This window comes from Lolium rigidum, chromosome 7, assembly GCF_022539505.1.
Source record: "Lolium rigidum isolate FL_2022 chromosome 7, APGP_CSIRO_Lrig_0.1, whole genome shotgun sequence".
Lineage (NCBI taxonomy): Eukaryota > Viridiplantae > Streptophyta > Magnoliopsida > Poales > Poaceae > Lolium > Lolium rigidum.
The window spans coordinates 11,853,110-11,869,894 of NC_061514.1; the positions used below are offsets into that span (position 1 = coordinate 11,853,110).

At 49.0% G+C, this 16,785-nt stretch overlaps 3 protein-coding genes across 3 annotated transcripts; 2 read left to right on the top strand and 1 right to left on the bottom strand.

Annotated features, from left to right (window-relative positions):
* Window positions 1–538: 538 nt before the first annotated feature.
* On the top strand, window positions 539–4,489 carry LOC124670356 (zinc finger CCCH domain-containing protein 32-like). The gene is made up of 3 exons (XM_047206867.1): window positions 539–687; window positions 1,993–2,103; window positions 2,264–4,489. The coding sequence occupies exons 1-3, from the start codon at window positions 556–558 to the stop codon at window positions 4,163–4,165; spliced, it is 2,145 nt and encodes a 714-aa protein (XP_047062823.1). The 5' UTR covers window positions 539–555; the 3' UTR covers window positions 4,166–4,489.
* Window positions 4,490–5,508: 1,019 nt separating this feature from the next.
* LOC124675020 (protein DJ-1 homolog D) lies at window positions 5,509–15,493 on the top strand. Its single transcript, XM_047211081.1, has 5 exons — window positions 5,509–5,703; window positions 5,829–5,945; window positions 13,882–14,322; window positions 14,451–14,813; window positions 15,056–15,493. The coding sequence occupies exons 1-5, from the start codon at window positions 5,650–5,652 to the stop codon at window positions 15,245–15,247; spliced, it is 1,167 nt and encodes a 388-aa protein (XP_047067037.1). The 5' UTR covers window positions 5,509–5,649; the 3' UTR covers window positions 15,248–15,493.
* Window positions 6,989–8,375, bottom strand: LOC124675019. The gene has a single exon (XM_047211080.1). It carries the CDS (start codon window positions 8,373–8,375, stop codon window positions 7,176–7,178), a length of 1,200 nt encoding a protein of 399 aa, XP_047067036.1. The 3' UTR covers window positions 6,989–7,175.
* Window positions 15,494–16,785: the final 1,292 nt, after the last annotated feature.

Sequence of the window (16,785 nt, forward strand, 5' to 3'; positions counted from 1 at the left end):
TAGACTCATGCAGCCTGTCTCGTCGACTACTTGCCTCATCGACAATCTCCTACTAGTGGCCGAGTAGCTTCCTGATAAGCTTAGGCACCCTTATTGACATATCTTAGACCTATCTTTTTATAACCTTTGATGATATAAAAGATTAGGCCAATTTCTATTAATAATCCACCAAGAAAATAAATAAATAAAAGGGACTAATAATGGGTGGGGTGAGAAGAAAAGCCTATGACGGTGTGGATCTCCATTGTCCCCTTCCCCGGCTCCCATCATATATTTGTTTTGTTTTTCCGCCTCCAACGCAGTCCACACGCGGCCGCAAACGCAAACGCGAGCCCGCCCCTCGCCTTCCTCCCCCAACCCTAACCTCCTACACCTAGGTAGATCCCATCCCATCGCCGCGCCGCCGCAGCCAGCCTCGCCGAACCCTAGCCCCTCCGCCGCCCCAGGCGCGCGCGCGCGCGAGCGATCGGCGTCCCCCCACCACCCACCCACCGCGCTCGCTCGTTGCGAAGGGGCGGCGGCGGCGGAGGAGGAGGATCCCTCGCGACGGGGGCCATGGAGGCGGCCGGCACCGCCGCGGCGCCGGCGGCGGAGGCGCCGCCGAAGCCCGTGACGCCCGAGGAGGAGGCGCTGCGGCGCAACACCGACTGCGTCTACTTCCTCGCCTCGCCCGCCACCTGCAAGAAGGTAAACACCGCCGCGCCGATTCCTCTGTTTGCTCCCCCTCCATGCTGGTTTGTTTCGCGCCGATTGCTCTATTATAGCTCATGATTTTGTTCGGGGATCGGCGTCAGGCGGTAGGGTTCCTTCCTCGTATCCGAGCTAATTTCGCGCTTGCAAGATCGAGCGCTTTCGTCCCAGCATGTTTCTTATGCGCGCGCGAGGTTAGTGTTTCAGGTTGCCTGTCGATATTGCTAGGTCAAGTTGCGTCCCTGTTCCTCGATTGAAACTGCGGTAGCAGGCTGATGTATTTTCTATTGAAAGGAGAAACTCCCAAGGATGAAAACAAGGCAGCATCAGTGCCTGCAGCGATTGGCTGTTGCGTTGATTATACACCATTTAGCTTTGGGCGCGAGTTATTCAGGTTCCACGATAAAATGGGCAGGTCAAGACATGTCCCTGTTAATTAACAACGAAAATTGTGATGGTAGGCTTATATTTAGTTGAAAGGAACTCCAGGGATGAAAACAAGGTAGCATGAATGTCAACAGTGATTGACTGTTGCGTCCATTATACGACGTTTAGCTGTGGGGAGAAGGTGTCCGACATGAATTGTACCGTCTCTTCTCTCACCGGGTAGGCTAAATTTGTCTGCCCAGTTCCTGGTTCGTATGGAAGATTACTTGATAGGAATTGTTCACTACTCACTGGGTATATGCTTTCATGTCTGAATTTCGTTTGCTCCTGTTCCTCTTTCTAGAAAAGAAAGCACATGCCAATAGCAGAGGTCTAGATTGCATCATTATTAACAGCTCTGTGAACTTACTTTTGTATGTAAAGACTAAATGCTTGCTGTTCATCAACCTGTACCGACTATGTAGTTGTGTTTATCACTTTTAAGATAGTATAAGAAACTTCTTAGAATATTATCGTGGTATGACATTAGTCTTGTACATTTGAACCACCCTGAATTCTGGCCACTGTTGTACTACGAAAGTAATACTTCTTCTGTTACCGTTCATACATTATGTCCACATAGGTCTTCTCTATTTTACCTTGGAATACCCTATGCGGTGTATATGCTGTAAGGGGTGTAAGTTCCTCACTATTGGGTGCTTTAGGTTGATAGTGTTTCAAAGTATGGTTGGATTGCCACTTTGCTTTTAGATTTACCTTTTAGGTTTCTGCATTTCGCTTTCTCTAGTCTGTCTATAGTTCTTTATCTCATTTTTGTGCTACAGTATACAATATATACCATGATTGAATATTTATAATTGATATTCATCAGTTTCCTGTCAGAATATTTTCATTGACTTTTATTCCTTCTTTCAGGGGAATGAATGTGATTTTCGTCACAGCGAGGGTGCCCGGATGAACCCTAGAGACTGTTGGTACTGGTTAAATGGCAATTGCTTGAATCCAAAATGTTCATTTCGTCATCCGGTATGCTCCCTTTCCCTTCATTTTCCTGCTTATGCACCATAAGATCGCTTGTATTTACTGTCATGCTTCCATTTGCCAGCTATAGTCTTCTACTGTTCTGACATTTTATCATTTGAAGTTGTTATCTGAAGCTAATTTCTGTTTCCTCTACTTTGTACAGCCAATTGATGGTATGTTTGGTGCTCCAACTCCTGGAATACCTGCAGCTTCTTCAAACTATGCTGCTTATAACTCGGGCAAGCAGATGGTCCCATGCTATTACTTTCAGAAAGGGAACTGCATAAAAGGTGACAAATGCCCTTTTTACCATCCACAGTCCGCTGGCAGTAATCCACCAGAGCAGGTGGTGAAGGCTTCTTCCTTTCCTTTGGAGCAGCCTCAGACCCAAAAGAAGGATTTTTTGGGTATTAAGGAGTTTGCGCAGAATAAACATATAATAACTCAGCAAGGTGGCCCAGTAATCGATGGCAGCTCCAAAATAACAGTTAATAGGCCTACAGCAAATTCTGCAAAGACAGCTACAGCTGCAATACAAGCTGAACTAGCTTCCAATGTAGTGAAGTCTGTGCCAATGTCAGAGAGGGTACAAAACAGCATGCCAGCAGCGAATAAAAGTTTCAGAACCTCTTCAGAAGAGGAGTTATATCAGAACAGTCTTCCTTTGGAAAGTGATCTTGCACAAGAATGGAATCAAAGGTACAAAACACCTCCTCAAGATGACCTGTCAGAGAACAGTGGAGATGCAGATGATGAGGATTTTGACGTTCTTGTGCACAATGATGCCGATGGTGCTGCTTATGATGGTGAAGATTTTGGAAGGGATATATATCAAGTAGAAGATTATGAATATGCTCCGGCTGATTTTGAAATGCCGCTGCATCATGAAAGGGAGCTATTCAATGGAATGGGTGAGCAAGGAATGGTTGGGCAAATGTATGATGGCTATGAGAGGAAGCGCCATAGAACATCATCTGAGAGGAACATGGACAGGCCTTCCCATTCAGAAAGAAGGCCTCGACACAGAGAGACTGGTCCTGTTGAGATAGATGGATCAGATTTACGTCACCGGCTCCGCCGGAGAAAAATAAACGGGTCTTCAGTCGTTAGTCCAGAACGCAGTGGAGAGCAGCGCCGGAGGGATGAACACTACAGGGAAAGGGCATTCGATGGTCACCATACACACAGAGATCGCCATCAGGGCTCTCGAGGAAGCACTCTAAGCTCCCGTCTGCAAGGCAGAATAAAGCTTCCTGGAAGGTCACCTGATAGACTTGATACTCGCGCTGAGACTGAGCGAGATAGAAGACAACTCCGGGACAGACTGTCTCCAGTTAGGCATCATATGGATATTCAGGGTGGCAGGCATCGCGAACTGCACCATCAGGAGAGGACCCGGCGGAGATCAAGCGAACGGAGATCAAGCGAACGAAGATCAAGCGAACGTGCTTCAAGTGGCAGGAATGCAGAAGGCCAGCATTTGAGAAGGAATGTAACAGATTCACTCAACTTTGCCACCCGCAGAGACTTTGGTCCAGAGTCTAGGAAGGCAAACGGAAGCGTTGAGCCTGGAGCATCTCTTGATTTCGAAGGCCCAAAGCCTCTCAGCCTCATCTTACAGAGGAAAAGGCAGGCTGCAGTCAGCAATGGTTCGTCTGCCCACAATGTCAAAGAAGATAAATCTGCTCTGGTCTCTCACGGGCAGTCTGAACCTTCTGTTGAAGCTGAGAAGGAAGGCTATGAGAACATTGCCAGCTCTGAAGAATACAAGAGCAGATCAGGCGATGAAGAATATAAAGAGGAAGGACATATCCCTGTGGATGGCCATGGGCAATCTTCCTCCCACAGTGACAAACCTGAGGCTGAAGATATTATTGAAGTGGATCTGGCAGGAACTCAAGAGGCTGACAACTATGAGCAGAGGGAGGGGGAGTCCGACTACGAGGCAACCGAAGGCCATGAATACAAATTTGAAGATGAGAATGCATATCCAGAAGACGATGAGGAATTTGAAGATGACGACGACGATGACTTTGCCCATAAAGTAGGGGTCGTCTTCTCTTGAGCCTCTGGTCCTTTTCTTGGTTATGTCGCTTCAAGTTCAAGGCCAAGCTGAAATGCTCGGTTTCATAGTTGATTCTCTTGGATAAAATTCTGTGGCGCTCCATGTTTCTTTGTCAGTCCATAGAGTGCCAAAAAGCCTGCTCTTTCCAATGGCTGATAACTGATAAGTAATATATAGGTCAGGTATTAAGTGAGGTAGATTTCATAAACGAGAAAGCCTTTACGTGTAAAAACAGCTGCACTTTGTCCAGCATTTCTGATGATCTATCCTGGAACTCATGTATTGTATTAGCTTCATTACTAACATCAAAGATGATTTCATTGATTTTTGTGCCCGATGGATAATATAACCGCCATCATGGGATGGCATCTTTTGTTTACACAGGAAAAAGCTTGTGCTTGTGTGATTCTTGAATGTAAATTTTGTGGCATAGCAGCTCTCTTTCCCCTGGGATGCATGATTGCATATGTTTGATTTTGAAGTCAGAGTCAGTTTTGTTTCATCAGTGGAGTATATGACATACATCAGTGACAGTGTGATCATTCTGTGGCTTTCGATGAACACATCTGAAGAACTGCTTTTCTCATTCTTTAACCATATATAATGCATTAGTTCTCCCGATCTTGTGCGATGCTGAATGTATTTGCTTCTGACACGAATTTGGAGACGATAGTACCGAGAGTAAATTAAGCTTTTTTTCTTCTTTCCGCTGATGATGGCCAAATCAGCAGCTTGGGAGATATCACAGCACAGAGCATCCAACCTCGCTAACCACGAGATAGTATATTTGCGTCAATCTCGGAAGATCACATGATGCTGCCCTGGCAGATCTTGATCACACCTTTGCATGTTAAGCGTGTAACTGCATAATGTATGTGTGAGATCTTATGATCCTGCCTCTTTAAGGGCCAATATTGGATTTTGTTTTCACCACATGACAGATTCTGGAGAAAAACAGTAAATCTGTCCCCAAAAAAAAGTTGGTGAATTCTGATAAATTTGAAGAAAGTTTGGTCGAAAACAAAAAAAAAACTGATAACAAAAGTGGGAAAATTGTTGGAACTCATGAAAAAAATAAATTGAGATAAAACTTTAGCATTTCATAATGTATACCAGTACATCATGTACATGTGAGGTCTTCTGGCACTGGATTTTAACTTGCAAACAGTAGTTTTTTGTCACTGTGAAAAGTTCTGGAGAAACACAAGTATCTGTTAAAGAAGTTTCTTGGACAAATTTTATACAGTATAAACTTTATAAATTTTGATGAAAACGAAAAATAAAACAGATAAAAGAGCTGGAAAAAAATATATTGAAATAATAGGAAGAAACTAAACGAGAGCTAGGTGTTCGTTTCTCTGGATGACTCTCTAGTGGCACATAGCGCTGCCGCTGCTCCCTCACTTCAGCAGAGGCTTCCAGAGCCCAAACTTCGAGCTTGACAAATTCCCGAACATCTCGCCTGCACGCACGCCAGATCAGCCATGGCCGCCAAGAGAGTGCTCCTGCTCTGCGGAGACTACATGGAGGATTACGAGGTCGGCTAACCATCACCACTCCCTGCTCCAGTCCTCCGTGCACCGATCGATCGATTCCCTTTCCTGCTATTCGTGTGTGTGCTGATTCCGATTTGGTTCTTGGACCGCTGGATGGATGGGGTCAGGCCATGGTCCCGTTCCAGGCGCTGCAGGCGTACGGCGTGTCCGTGGACGCCGCCTGCCCCGGCAAGAAGGCCGGCGACGCCTGCCGCACCGCCGTGCACCAGCCCACCGGTCACCAGGTACTTGGATCTGTTCGTACATCTGCTGCTTCTTAGTTGGTACTGCATGTTCCAGTGGATAGGGTTTGGCACTTTGGCTGGGTTGCACAGTGAGATGAACCAGGCGAATTAGAGTCGTCAGGATGATCTCAAATGGAGAATTTAAGACTCCATGCTGTGTTTATTGATGAGCTGGGTGGCTACTTTCTGATTGAACTGTATAGACTAGGCATGTTTTCTAAGGTCAAGACGCAATTCCTCTTAAATCTACTGAACCTGTTGAACTCTGTCAGTTCTTTTTTGTGAAAACAGTGTAATAGCAATCGGTGGGTAAACACACATTTCCATCTTGCCTATAAATGGTGTAAAAAGCTCTTGTGTTGATTATAAAAGAATCCTAGTTTACATATAATGATTGGGCAGATCCTCTCTATTTGGTACATGTAGTTAGTTCTAGCTGTACAAAATGATGAACAGCGGGCTTGGATGCTCGCGTATCAGGTAGTTTGATGTCACTTTTATGTAGTGTGGATATATACAACCAACAATTGCATACTGGCGCTATGGGTATTGGATTCAATGATTTGATATGAGTTGTTGGGGTTTGGTGATTCTCTTGCAGCAATTTACTCTTGTTTTAGTTGGCTTCCATAAATATGCAAATATGCTTGATTAGTGTGTGTAAACAAAGGAACCTATCATATGAGTAGTAACACTTAAACCAAATGAATCTTAGGGTCTTTTTGTTTTTGTTTTGGTGAAGTTTTCTAAACTCACGTAAATATTGTTTAAATAAGAGGAGAAATTCAGTTTGAATATACGACTTTTCACGCATGAAGAGCTCATCTTCAATAATGATACAAAGTACACACCATAGTGCAATCGAATGTTTTTCCCCATTTTCCACATTGGTGCGTCACTACTTTACTGCTCCCTGTTTTTCCCAAGACGGTGTTGCTTCTGTATGAAAACTAGGCTTTAGAGGTCTTTGTAGTGTAGTGTTATTCTTCCCAAGTTCTGCTCTTTTTACATATCTAGTCTTGAATATGCAGTGAATCCTCAAAAGAAATTTTAGAGCAACACATGGTTCCATTCATCCTGAAACCCAGTGATCAGGTTCTTTACAGTCACAAGAGCGTTCAGTTTTCTTCAGAGCTAATAGAAAGTAACAGAAGCGCTAATAAACAACTGCTTTACAAAGGAGATTCAATCCTCAATTTATTTGAATTCTAAAATGATTGCCGCTGCCTCTTAGCCCTCCTCCCACTCAATGTCATCTTCTTCATCGATGTCTCCATCCTCACGCTTGCACTTGACGCCCAACTGCCGCCCGAAATCAGCGCCTGCGTACTCGTTCTGCAGTATCTTCTCGTCTTTATCATCTTGGCATTCAGTTTTTTCACCCAGTTTGGAAGATGCTGCGCTGCCACTGGTCTCTCCTCTTTGTTCGTCTGTCAGATTCATGCCTGGTGTGATCATCCATGCAGGGAAGGGTTTGAACCCTGCATCAGCGCCCGTGCCAGATTGATCCGCACCACCAGAGCCCGGCGTGAGTATCGCAACGTCAAACTCTGTCTTTGGATGATAATACGGATTTCCATCCGCCGCTGCTGCCGCCGCTGCTGCAGTAGTAGCAACAGCGTTTGCTCTCTGCCATGCCCGTAGGCTCATGAACTCTGGCGGGGGCAGGCCCTCCACCCTCCGGATCTGCGCCCTTAGCGGCTCCAGCTGCTCGAGCATCCTCCGCTGCATGTCAACCAGCTTTGCGCGTCGCTTGCGCTTCCGCGCCTTGCTGTCATCACCACCGCCATCGTCGTCGCCAGCACCGTCCTCCTCGGCCGCGGCGATCCTGTCGTCGTTCTGCACGACCAGCTCGCCGCCGCAGTGCTCGCAGCTGAAGCTCTCCCCGTCGTCCGTCACGAGGCGCAGCGCGTCGAAGGCTGAGTACCTGCCCCCGCAGCCAGGGCACGCGTACTGCTGCACCGTGTTGCGGCTGTCGGCCGTGAGCTCGTCGTCGACCTTCTTCCGCATGCGGCGCATCCGGTACCGCAGCACGTCGCAGACCTGCGCGTAGTCGAGGCAGCAGTAGGACTTGACGTGCAGCTTGGCCTTCTCCTTCTCGTCGTTGCCCGGGCAGGTGTCGGCGGCGGGAGCGGGCTTGGGTGGCGCCGGCTCCTTGCGGTGGTCCGTGGCCACCATCATCTCCGCCTCGAGGAAGCGCAGCACGCGGCGGAGCGGCTTCGGCTGCAGCCGCAGCGAGGCGGCCAGGTCGTCCTCCCGGACCCACTGCCCGTTCCGTCTGGTGAGCGCGTCCAGGACCACCACGGCCATGCCGGCCTGCGCGTGCTGCTGCTGCGTGCCGCCCGTGCCGCCCGTGGACGGTACCTCGTCGTCGTAGAAGGCCCGCGCCGCTAGCCGCACCAGCCGGTTGAAGGGCTCCACGGAGGTCATGGCGGCGCGCGGCGGCAGGAATCTCGGATCGTGATTCGGTGATTGCCTCTAGGGCGTGGCGGGGAGATTTTATCGATCGGGGGTTTGCCGTGTCCGACTCCGGGTTGGAAAGGAAAAGTAGGTCGGTACCGTGCCCCAGAGGAAGTCGAACTCTTGGCCCAGTGGGCCGGATTGCTGGACCAACTCGAGCACGCGACAACTGGCGACCGAATCTCAAAGCACTGATCCACGGTTCCTTCTTCGCTACTATTCTGAACGCCACCGCGACTCTCCTGCATGCCGTGTCGCTGCATTGGCGGAGGCAGACTGGGCATCTCCAACGGGGCGACCTATTTCGGATGGTCAAAATATCTGCTAGTGCGTCGGGTAGCTTTAGCGGGCCGACGGATTTTTGGCGCGGGCCAGTTTAGTTTCAGAAAATTCAGAAAAGAGCCTTAAATTAGGTCAGATTTGCACGAAATTATAGCCTCAAATTAGCTCAAATCGAGGTCTAAAATAAGTTCATCACACCTTTGCACATGGTACAACGCAAAGTGGAGTTCAAAAGGGGCACAACAAGGCCTGAACAGCATATGAAGTCCAAAAGGAGGCCATGATGCTACACATTGGCGCCGCTGATCAGCCGTCTCGCGCGCGGATTTCAGCGCGCCTCTTCATGAACCAGGCACTGGTGTTATCGTCGATGCTGCTCAAGTCGGCTAGCATGATCCTTGTGTCCTCTGCACGGGTCTTGGCCTCGGCTTTCATCCTCTTGGCCTCGGCGTCACGCAATTTGGCCTCGGCGTCTGCCTTTTTGGCCTCGACGTCCATCCTTTGGACCTTAATAACCTCTTTCCTGAGGTGGCAGCTGCAACATCTTTTTCAGACGCTTCTTCTCGTCCCTTTTCGCCATGGCGGCATGATTCTCGGCCATCATCTTTTCCAAGCTCTGGGTGAAGGCAATGACCTGTGCCTCCCGGGCTAGATCGGCCTTGCTAGCCTTATGGCCTCCGCTAAGCTCGGATGGAGGCCTACTTGCGCGGCGGCGGCTTTCACCTGCATCTGCCACACCTGCTGGCCGGCCTCTAGGGCGGCGGTCGTTGCATTCCTCTCCTTCAGGTTCCTGCGCCGGCCGCGACGCTTCGCGGCGTCGACGTCTCTCTCCTCCTTGGACAACATCTTCTTTGCCGCCTTCAGCTTAGCGTCCCGGCCGTCGGTGGCGGCCCGCTTTGCTTCCGCCGGAGCTGCGGCCTCCATTGTGGCTATGTTGACGTCAGAAACCCCCTGGCGGGCAGAGACGGTCAACACGGTAGAGCCGGGAACAACTAGGGCTGCGGCTGGCCCCAGTCCCTCAGAGCGACGGCCCGCAAAGCCTCCTGGTCGCACGCGCCGATGCCAATTGCAAGGGCGTGCCACCCGACCTATACCCGGTCGGAAGGTGTGGATGATGCCTCGCTTAGTTTCCTGCATGGCATACACGTAAACATTAAATACGAGCCTCGATCGGCTCTCAGGTTATCCTGTGAATCGGCTCAGAGAGCCGATCCACCCATGATCCGGACGAGGTGTCCGAATATATGGTGGTCCTGCTTGATCAAGATAAAGCTGATTAGATCTACGACGATTTACGGTTTTCACCGCATAATCGGATCATCCTACTCACGATTGGGCCTCGCGCTCGCGCACGGTGACCGTAAGCCGATCCTAGACAGGGCCTAAAAACCAACACGAGGTTGATCCCCGAACATCCTTTCTAGGGCTAGCAAACGCCACCCTACACGCCGCTGGATCCTCCAACCCTTTGTAAGGCCTAACTATTGCGGATGTTAAACTAATCCTTGATGAAACAAGGAGCAACCGTAACGGATCAGATCTACTAAATTATGATCAAGCGGGGTGCGCCCTACACCTAAGATAGGTGTAGGGCGGCTAGATGTGCAAGGGTCGCATAACGAAAGCATGTAATTCGAAGAACAATGCTAACCCTAACACATCTAAGATAACTACGTTGCTCGCCATCAAAAAGGCTTCAGTACGAGCAACGCATGAACAACGTGATAGGCATTACGCTGCCTAGATCGCAAGATGCGATCTAGGCAGCATGGTGCTTACCTAGAAACCCTCGAGACGAAGGAGTTGGCGATGCGCCGAGATTTGTTTGTGGTTGAACGTTGGTTGTTGTTTATTCCATAAACCCTAGATACATATTTATAGTCCAGGGGACTTTCTAATGTGGGCGTGCACCAAACCGTGCACGAGTAAGATTCTAACTTCTAAACTAAGATGCGATCTAATATGTTACAGATACATGGGCAAACAAGCCCAACTTGGTATAAAAGGCCGATTCACGTATTTCTTCTATATATATTCTTCACGTCCATCTTGATCACGGCCCACCTCTGACTCGGTCAAATTCTGGTGATAACAGGCTATGGTCGTGGCTATGGGGGAGTCTGGGGCGACGGCGGGTGCGAGGGTTACCTCGAAATCCATGGTGGTGGCTGCGGCGGCGAGAAGGTCCATCGCTTCTGGATTGCTGGCGCCGGTCTATTTTAATTTCCACTGGCGGGATTTTATCGGCCTCCCTCCCACTGACGCGCAGGTCCTACGTAAGTTTCGGCGGACACACGGTGCGATCGTGGAGTGTCCGCGGAGATGCAAACCTGGCGCATATTTGGGCCAGGTTTGCGTCGCCGCGGACAGCCCGGTCACTTTGCGTCGCTCGTCGGAGCAGAGCCCACACGCATTTTCGGTAACGGCGGAGGCTGCATCTGCCGGCCGCGGCCCAGGAGTTGGTCCAGCGATCTGATCTACCTGTACTACCCGGTGGCCGGGTGGTATAAGATTTTTCTCCGGCCTCTCTGAAAACTGCGACGATCTGATCGACCATCAGGCCGCAAAGGCAGGGCAAGATCGATGGAGCCAGCGAGCAAGCGTTCCGTGGTCTCCACCGGCAAACCCGGCGGCGCCGCGCTGTCGCGTGATGTGCTGTGGGAGATCCTGCTTCGCGTCCCGGCCAAGCCACTCTGGCGCTTCCGTGCCGCCTGCCCGTCATGGGGCTCCCTCTTCTCCGACCCGTCCTTCATCGGCGCGCACCCTGCCCTGCGTCCAGGCCTCATCCTCACCCTCGCCGGCAACAACGACGCCATCCACATGACAGACCTGTCCGGCAACGTCGTCCGACGGATAAGCATTGTGCCCGAAGCCATCTGCGTGCCGCACCATGGCCCGCTCTACCTCCTCCTGGACCGCACCCGCATCAGCGTGGTTGACCCGGACACCGGCGCCGTCTCCACCTTGCCCGTCGACGATCTTCAGGGTAGGGTCGGGTCCTCCTTCGAAGGGTCCTATGCTCTCGGGTGGGTTCCCTCCACGGGGCAGCACAAGGTCCTCCGCGTCGTCTCGCGCTACCACCAGCGCATCGAGCAACACTGCAACGTGTTCACTCTCGGCGAGCGGTGCTGGAGGCCGGTGGCGAGCGCCCCGTTGTGTGTCAAGTTTCACATCATCCGACGCCACGTTGCCGCCCACAACGCTGTCATCCAGGGCGTGGTCTACTTCTTGCCGCACAGAACGTACCCCAGCTTTGACGTGATCCATGTCGAGAGTAACCTCAGCATAGGCACAAACTGTGTCATGGCGTTCGACCTCGAGACCGAGGAGTGGAGGCCGACGACGCTTCCGGGTCCTCCGGCAAGAAGCATCACCGATAAGGAGTGCGAACTGAAATTGGCAAACCTAAATGGCAACCTAGCTATGCTTTGTCACTCCTTTGACTTCTGTGGTCATCACAAGGTAGCGATAGACGTGTGGTTCGCCACGGACTTGGAGAAAGGTGTTTGGGTCAAGGAGCACAGCATAAGACTGAAATTTCTGATGTTCAAGACTTGCAAGTTCGTACCAGACATCCAGCTCTTGACCGTATTGGACGACGGCAGGGTTCTCTTTTACTACTCTGGAAACCAGAGTTTGCTAGAGCCAAACTGGCGAACAAGTATTTATGATCCAAGAACCAAGTCTTGTAAGCATTTCCCGCAGAATGGAGTTCGCTATATTATTGGGATGTACACAGGAAGCATGTAGTCCTTGGAGTGGGGTGTTGGATTGTGCCACATCAAGTCTGCCGCAGAACTGCGTCTCATGCTCCAATTAAGTCATGCTAGAATATTTACTAGCGGTATCAGTTGCAACCTGTAACCGGTAGCATTCATTGCACCTAACTTTACATACTTACTTTGTGTCTTGGATAAATATATCATACAGCATGATGGTCTAGCATCACAATTTTTTCTTGATGCGAATGGAATCACAACTACGGTTACCGGATGGAAAGATTTAACCTGAGGAGGTTACTGGTAACCTGGAAATAGTTTCTTTAATTACATCAAATAGAATTGGAAATTAAAAGTTATTTGACTAGATTTGTTTTAAATGAGCAAAACATGTTGCATTTGCACTAACTTTGCTTAAACCTCGGCCAGTAGATCACTCAGGCTGGAACACAGGTATCTCAAGTCCTGTGTACCACTAAATCATAGCCCCTCATCAGCGAGGATACCGTGTTCCATTCTTCGATTAGAAGAATATTATGTCAAATTGTTCATGACGAACATGAGCAAAGCCATGGCGGACCCAGAAAGAGCCAAGTGGGGGTCCAGCAGTCCTGATCCCCGCTCAAACTTCTGAGATTCTTTTGAATTTTGAAGAAAAAATGTACAACAGAAGTGCCTCTGCAAATGTTTTTGCCCCGTTGAATCTTTTGTCTGTGTCCACTCCTTTTTTTTTTTTTTGGAGAACAACAATTATACTCATCCAGCATATTCGGATGCCAACAGAGACACAATCAAGTCTGGTGGATAACCCATCCATGTTTTACAAAGCTTATTTTCGCAGCCCAACTTAGCTAAACTACGCGCCACACCGTTTGCTCGAACGGCGCACATGCCTGACACCATGCGCAGCAAAGCTCTTCAGTAGCTTCTTTATTTTCTCCACAAGCGAACCATGATGGGATAGGTCCCTCTCACTACTTCCGATTTTTGCCACAGCTCCCAGGCAGCCTGACTCCAACTGAATCTTGTCAATACCGGCTTCTTTGGCTAGGATGAGTGCCCTCCTGCATGCGATGAGCTCGGCTTGTTCAGGGTCCATCACGGAGGTACAAAAATGAATAGCTCCAGTTGGAGATTGTATATTATGAAGCCGATCGATCGATCAATTAAACCACCTCTGTGTCATTGCTCCTATCCTCATAACTGAAATAGAACGAAATAACGCGAGTTGATTAATAAAGTTAATTTAATCATAAGCAGTACTGCGAGAGTGAAGTTTTTGTCAATCGACGTCATCTTGCTGCACAGTTGATGAGACGTAGCCTAGTTTAATCATGACGGCAGGCTATATTTAAAATTAGACCAAGCTGTATGCGTCTGTTGATGGTTTTTTATTATCGGTGTCATGGTATTCTTTCGTACTTCTGACATAATTCTTCTCTGCATTCATTTTGTCTTGTGGATGCGCTATGCAGACATATGCAGAGTCAAAAGGCCATAACTTCACACTCAATGCTTCATTCGATGAGGTCGACCCCGCTGAGTATGATGGACTGGTAATCCCTGGAGGCCGCGCACCAGAATACCTGGCAATGGATGAGAAAGTGCTCGACCTGGTTAGAAAGTTCTCTGATAGCAAGAAGCCTATTGCATCAGTTTGCCATGGACAGTTGATTCTGGCAGCAGCAGGAGTGGTCCGGAACCGTACATGCACTGCGTACCCTGCCGTTAAACCAGTTTTGCTTGCTGCTGGGGCCAAGTGGGTAGAAGCTGATACTATGGTAAAATGTGTTGCTGACGGTAATCTTGTCACGGCAGCAGCTTATGATGGTCACCCTGAATTCATCAGCCTGTTTGTAAAAGCACTTGGAGGCTCTGTGACAGGCTCAAACAAAAGAATACTCTTCCTTTGCGGGGTATGTATCGCAGAAACTTTGGGCTAGTCAAATTTATTTCAGATTACTGTTGTATTGTTTCTCATTTTTCATAATCTGTAACCACTTGAGTAAAACCTTCTTTGTTTTAATTATTTCATGGTAAACAGGACTACATGGAGGATTACGAGGTGATGGTCCCGTTCCAGTCTCTCCAAGCCCTGGGCTGCCACGTCGACGCGGTTTGCCCTGACAAGGCTGCCGGGGACAAGTGCCCGACCGCCATCCACGACTTCGAAGGTGACCAGACCTACAGCGAGAAGCCTGGCCATGATTTCGCTTTGAACGCGTCGTTTGGCGGCCTGGATGCTTCGAGCTACGACGCGCTCGTGATCCCTGGTGGACGTGCCCCCGAGTACCTCGCGCTGGATGATAGAGTGCTTAGCCTAGCCAAGGGGTTCATGGATAGTGGAAAGCCTGTGGCGTCGATCTGCCATGGCCAGCAGATACTCTCTGCTGCTGGGGTTCTTCAGGTACGTAGTAACTGATGCCCATTTTGCTGTTGCTGATCTGCATCAATTTTACTCTTCCTGGTTACGGAAAGTTCTGCTTTGAACAAAACGTAACACGACTCTCCTGGGTCATGGTAATTTGGTACCTGATAAAATGAAGATGTAATAGTTACTATAGTGAGAATAGAAATGTTCTATGTTGTTCATGGACTTGACCCAAAGAAACTGATTTCACGCCGGTTTTGTGTATGATACACATGCAGGGCAGGAAGTGCACCGCATACCCGGCTGTGAAGCTTAACGTGGTGCTCGCCGGGGCGACCTGGTTGGAGCCTGACCCCATCCACCGGTGCTTCACCGACGGCAACCTCGTGACCGGCGCGGCCTGGCCCGCACACCCGGAGTTCGTCTCCCAGCTCATGGCTCTCCTCGGCATCAATGTCTCCTTTGCATGAGAGCTTCCGGTCCGCGAGATAATGTTTAGCCCCGGAGTCCAGGCTTTTTCGGATTATACCCATATATACACCCAGGTAGAAGATGTACTGATGTCGTCCACCGTGCCAGTGATGTAACCGCGCCGCACTTTTCACCCTTGTCCTTGAGTTTTTGAGACAGCCTGTTGCTCACTCTGTACCTATGCTGCCGCACCGTCTTCTGGCGTTGTTTGTGGTTGAAATAATAAAGATAGACTGTTATTAATACTTAATAGTCCCTGGCGTTTCTTTTACACTGCTTCTCCTGTTCTCTCTCTCCCTCTCTTCCGTGTAGAACAGGGCCAGAACTGAATTGGGAAGGCGTCGGCATAGTGCTAAACGCAGCTGACAAGGCAAACCATTTGGGTTATGCCACGCACGTTTGCTGATGAAGGTGGCGAAATTAGGTGACAAAGAATAGAGATAGAGCTCCGCCGATGTTGCATCAGCGACCGGATTAGCTCGGACAACGCATCTGGCCTCCCTCCGGCCCCTTTCTTATCTTCCACACTGATCTTTGCTCACGTGTCAGTTCTTGATAGTGTACTAGCATCAGTCGACTGCTTGCTTTGCTGAAACTGAATTCGACCTTCATGGATCCATCCTTCTTTGCTCTGAAAAGGAATCCTAGCTAAATCCTAAGCCGCCTGGCTAGGGACCTCTGAACTGATTTACCTTCTTCTAGGAGCCACATGAAGCAAATCATATAAGTATGATTCTCTCCATCTATAAAAAAATGTCGAAGGTTTGTTTAAATTTAGAAGGTTTGTTTAAATTTAGACACACTTTCAACATCCTTTTATAGACAGCTTTTATAGACAGAGGTACTAGTAGTATAGATAATCCCCGGGTTAGCTCTCATACATATTTGTATTCAGGCATGATTTTTACTGCACATTTAGCCAGTGTGTCAAGCTGGTGCGCCACAAAAAGTTTTTTTTTATATTTTGAAATAGGGCAAAAGCTTTGCCTCAATTTATTAATTAAGAAGAAAAGATGCCTAGTTAATTAACGAAATTCAGGCAAAAACCGTTACAACAACACCAAAACCACATGAGGGCAACACCCAATATAGGCAACTTTTCGACCGACAAACTAACAAAGTCTCTCAACCTACTTCCACCACAAACTACGACACCTAGATCACCACGCCGCAAAGAAGACCCGACTGAACGGACACAACAACCCAAAATGAGCCCATGAAGAGGTTGCAGAAGCTTTCCTCGCAATGCCCCTCATCCTTCTTACCCTTGTGGGAGACAAAGACTTCTCCACCTTCTTTATTATGTCCTCTAAAGCATTCCCAACCAATACACAAGCAATCCCTTTGCCATATATAGGGTTAGCCGCCTCGGGACCGACGGGCAAGTCGCAAAGCTCTTTTGCAAAGAGAGCATTAGACTGGGGTGCCAATGCACCTACATCATTAACCTTATCACCACAGTCAATAAAATCAAGTGGCTGGCAAGGCTACCAGTGGAAGCCACCGCCAAGGTCTCAAGCGAATCTAGTTGCAGATG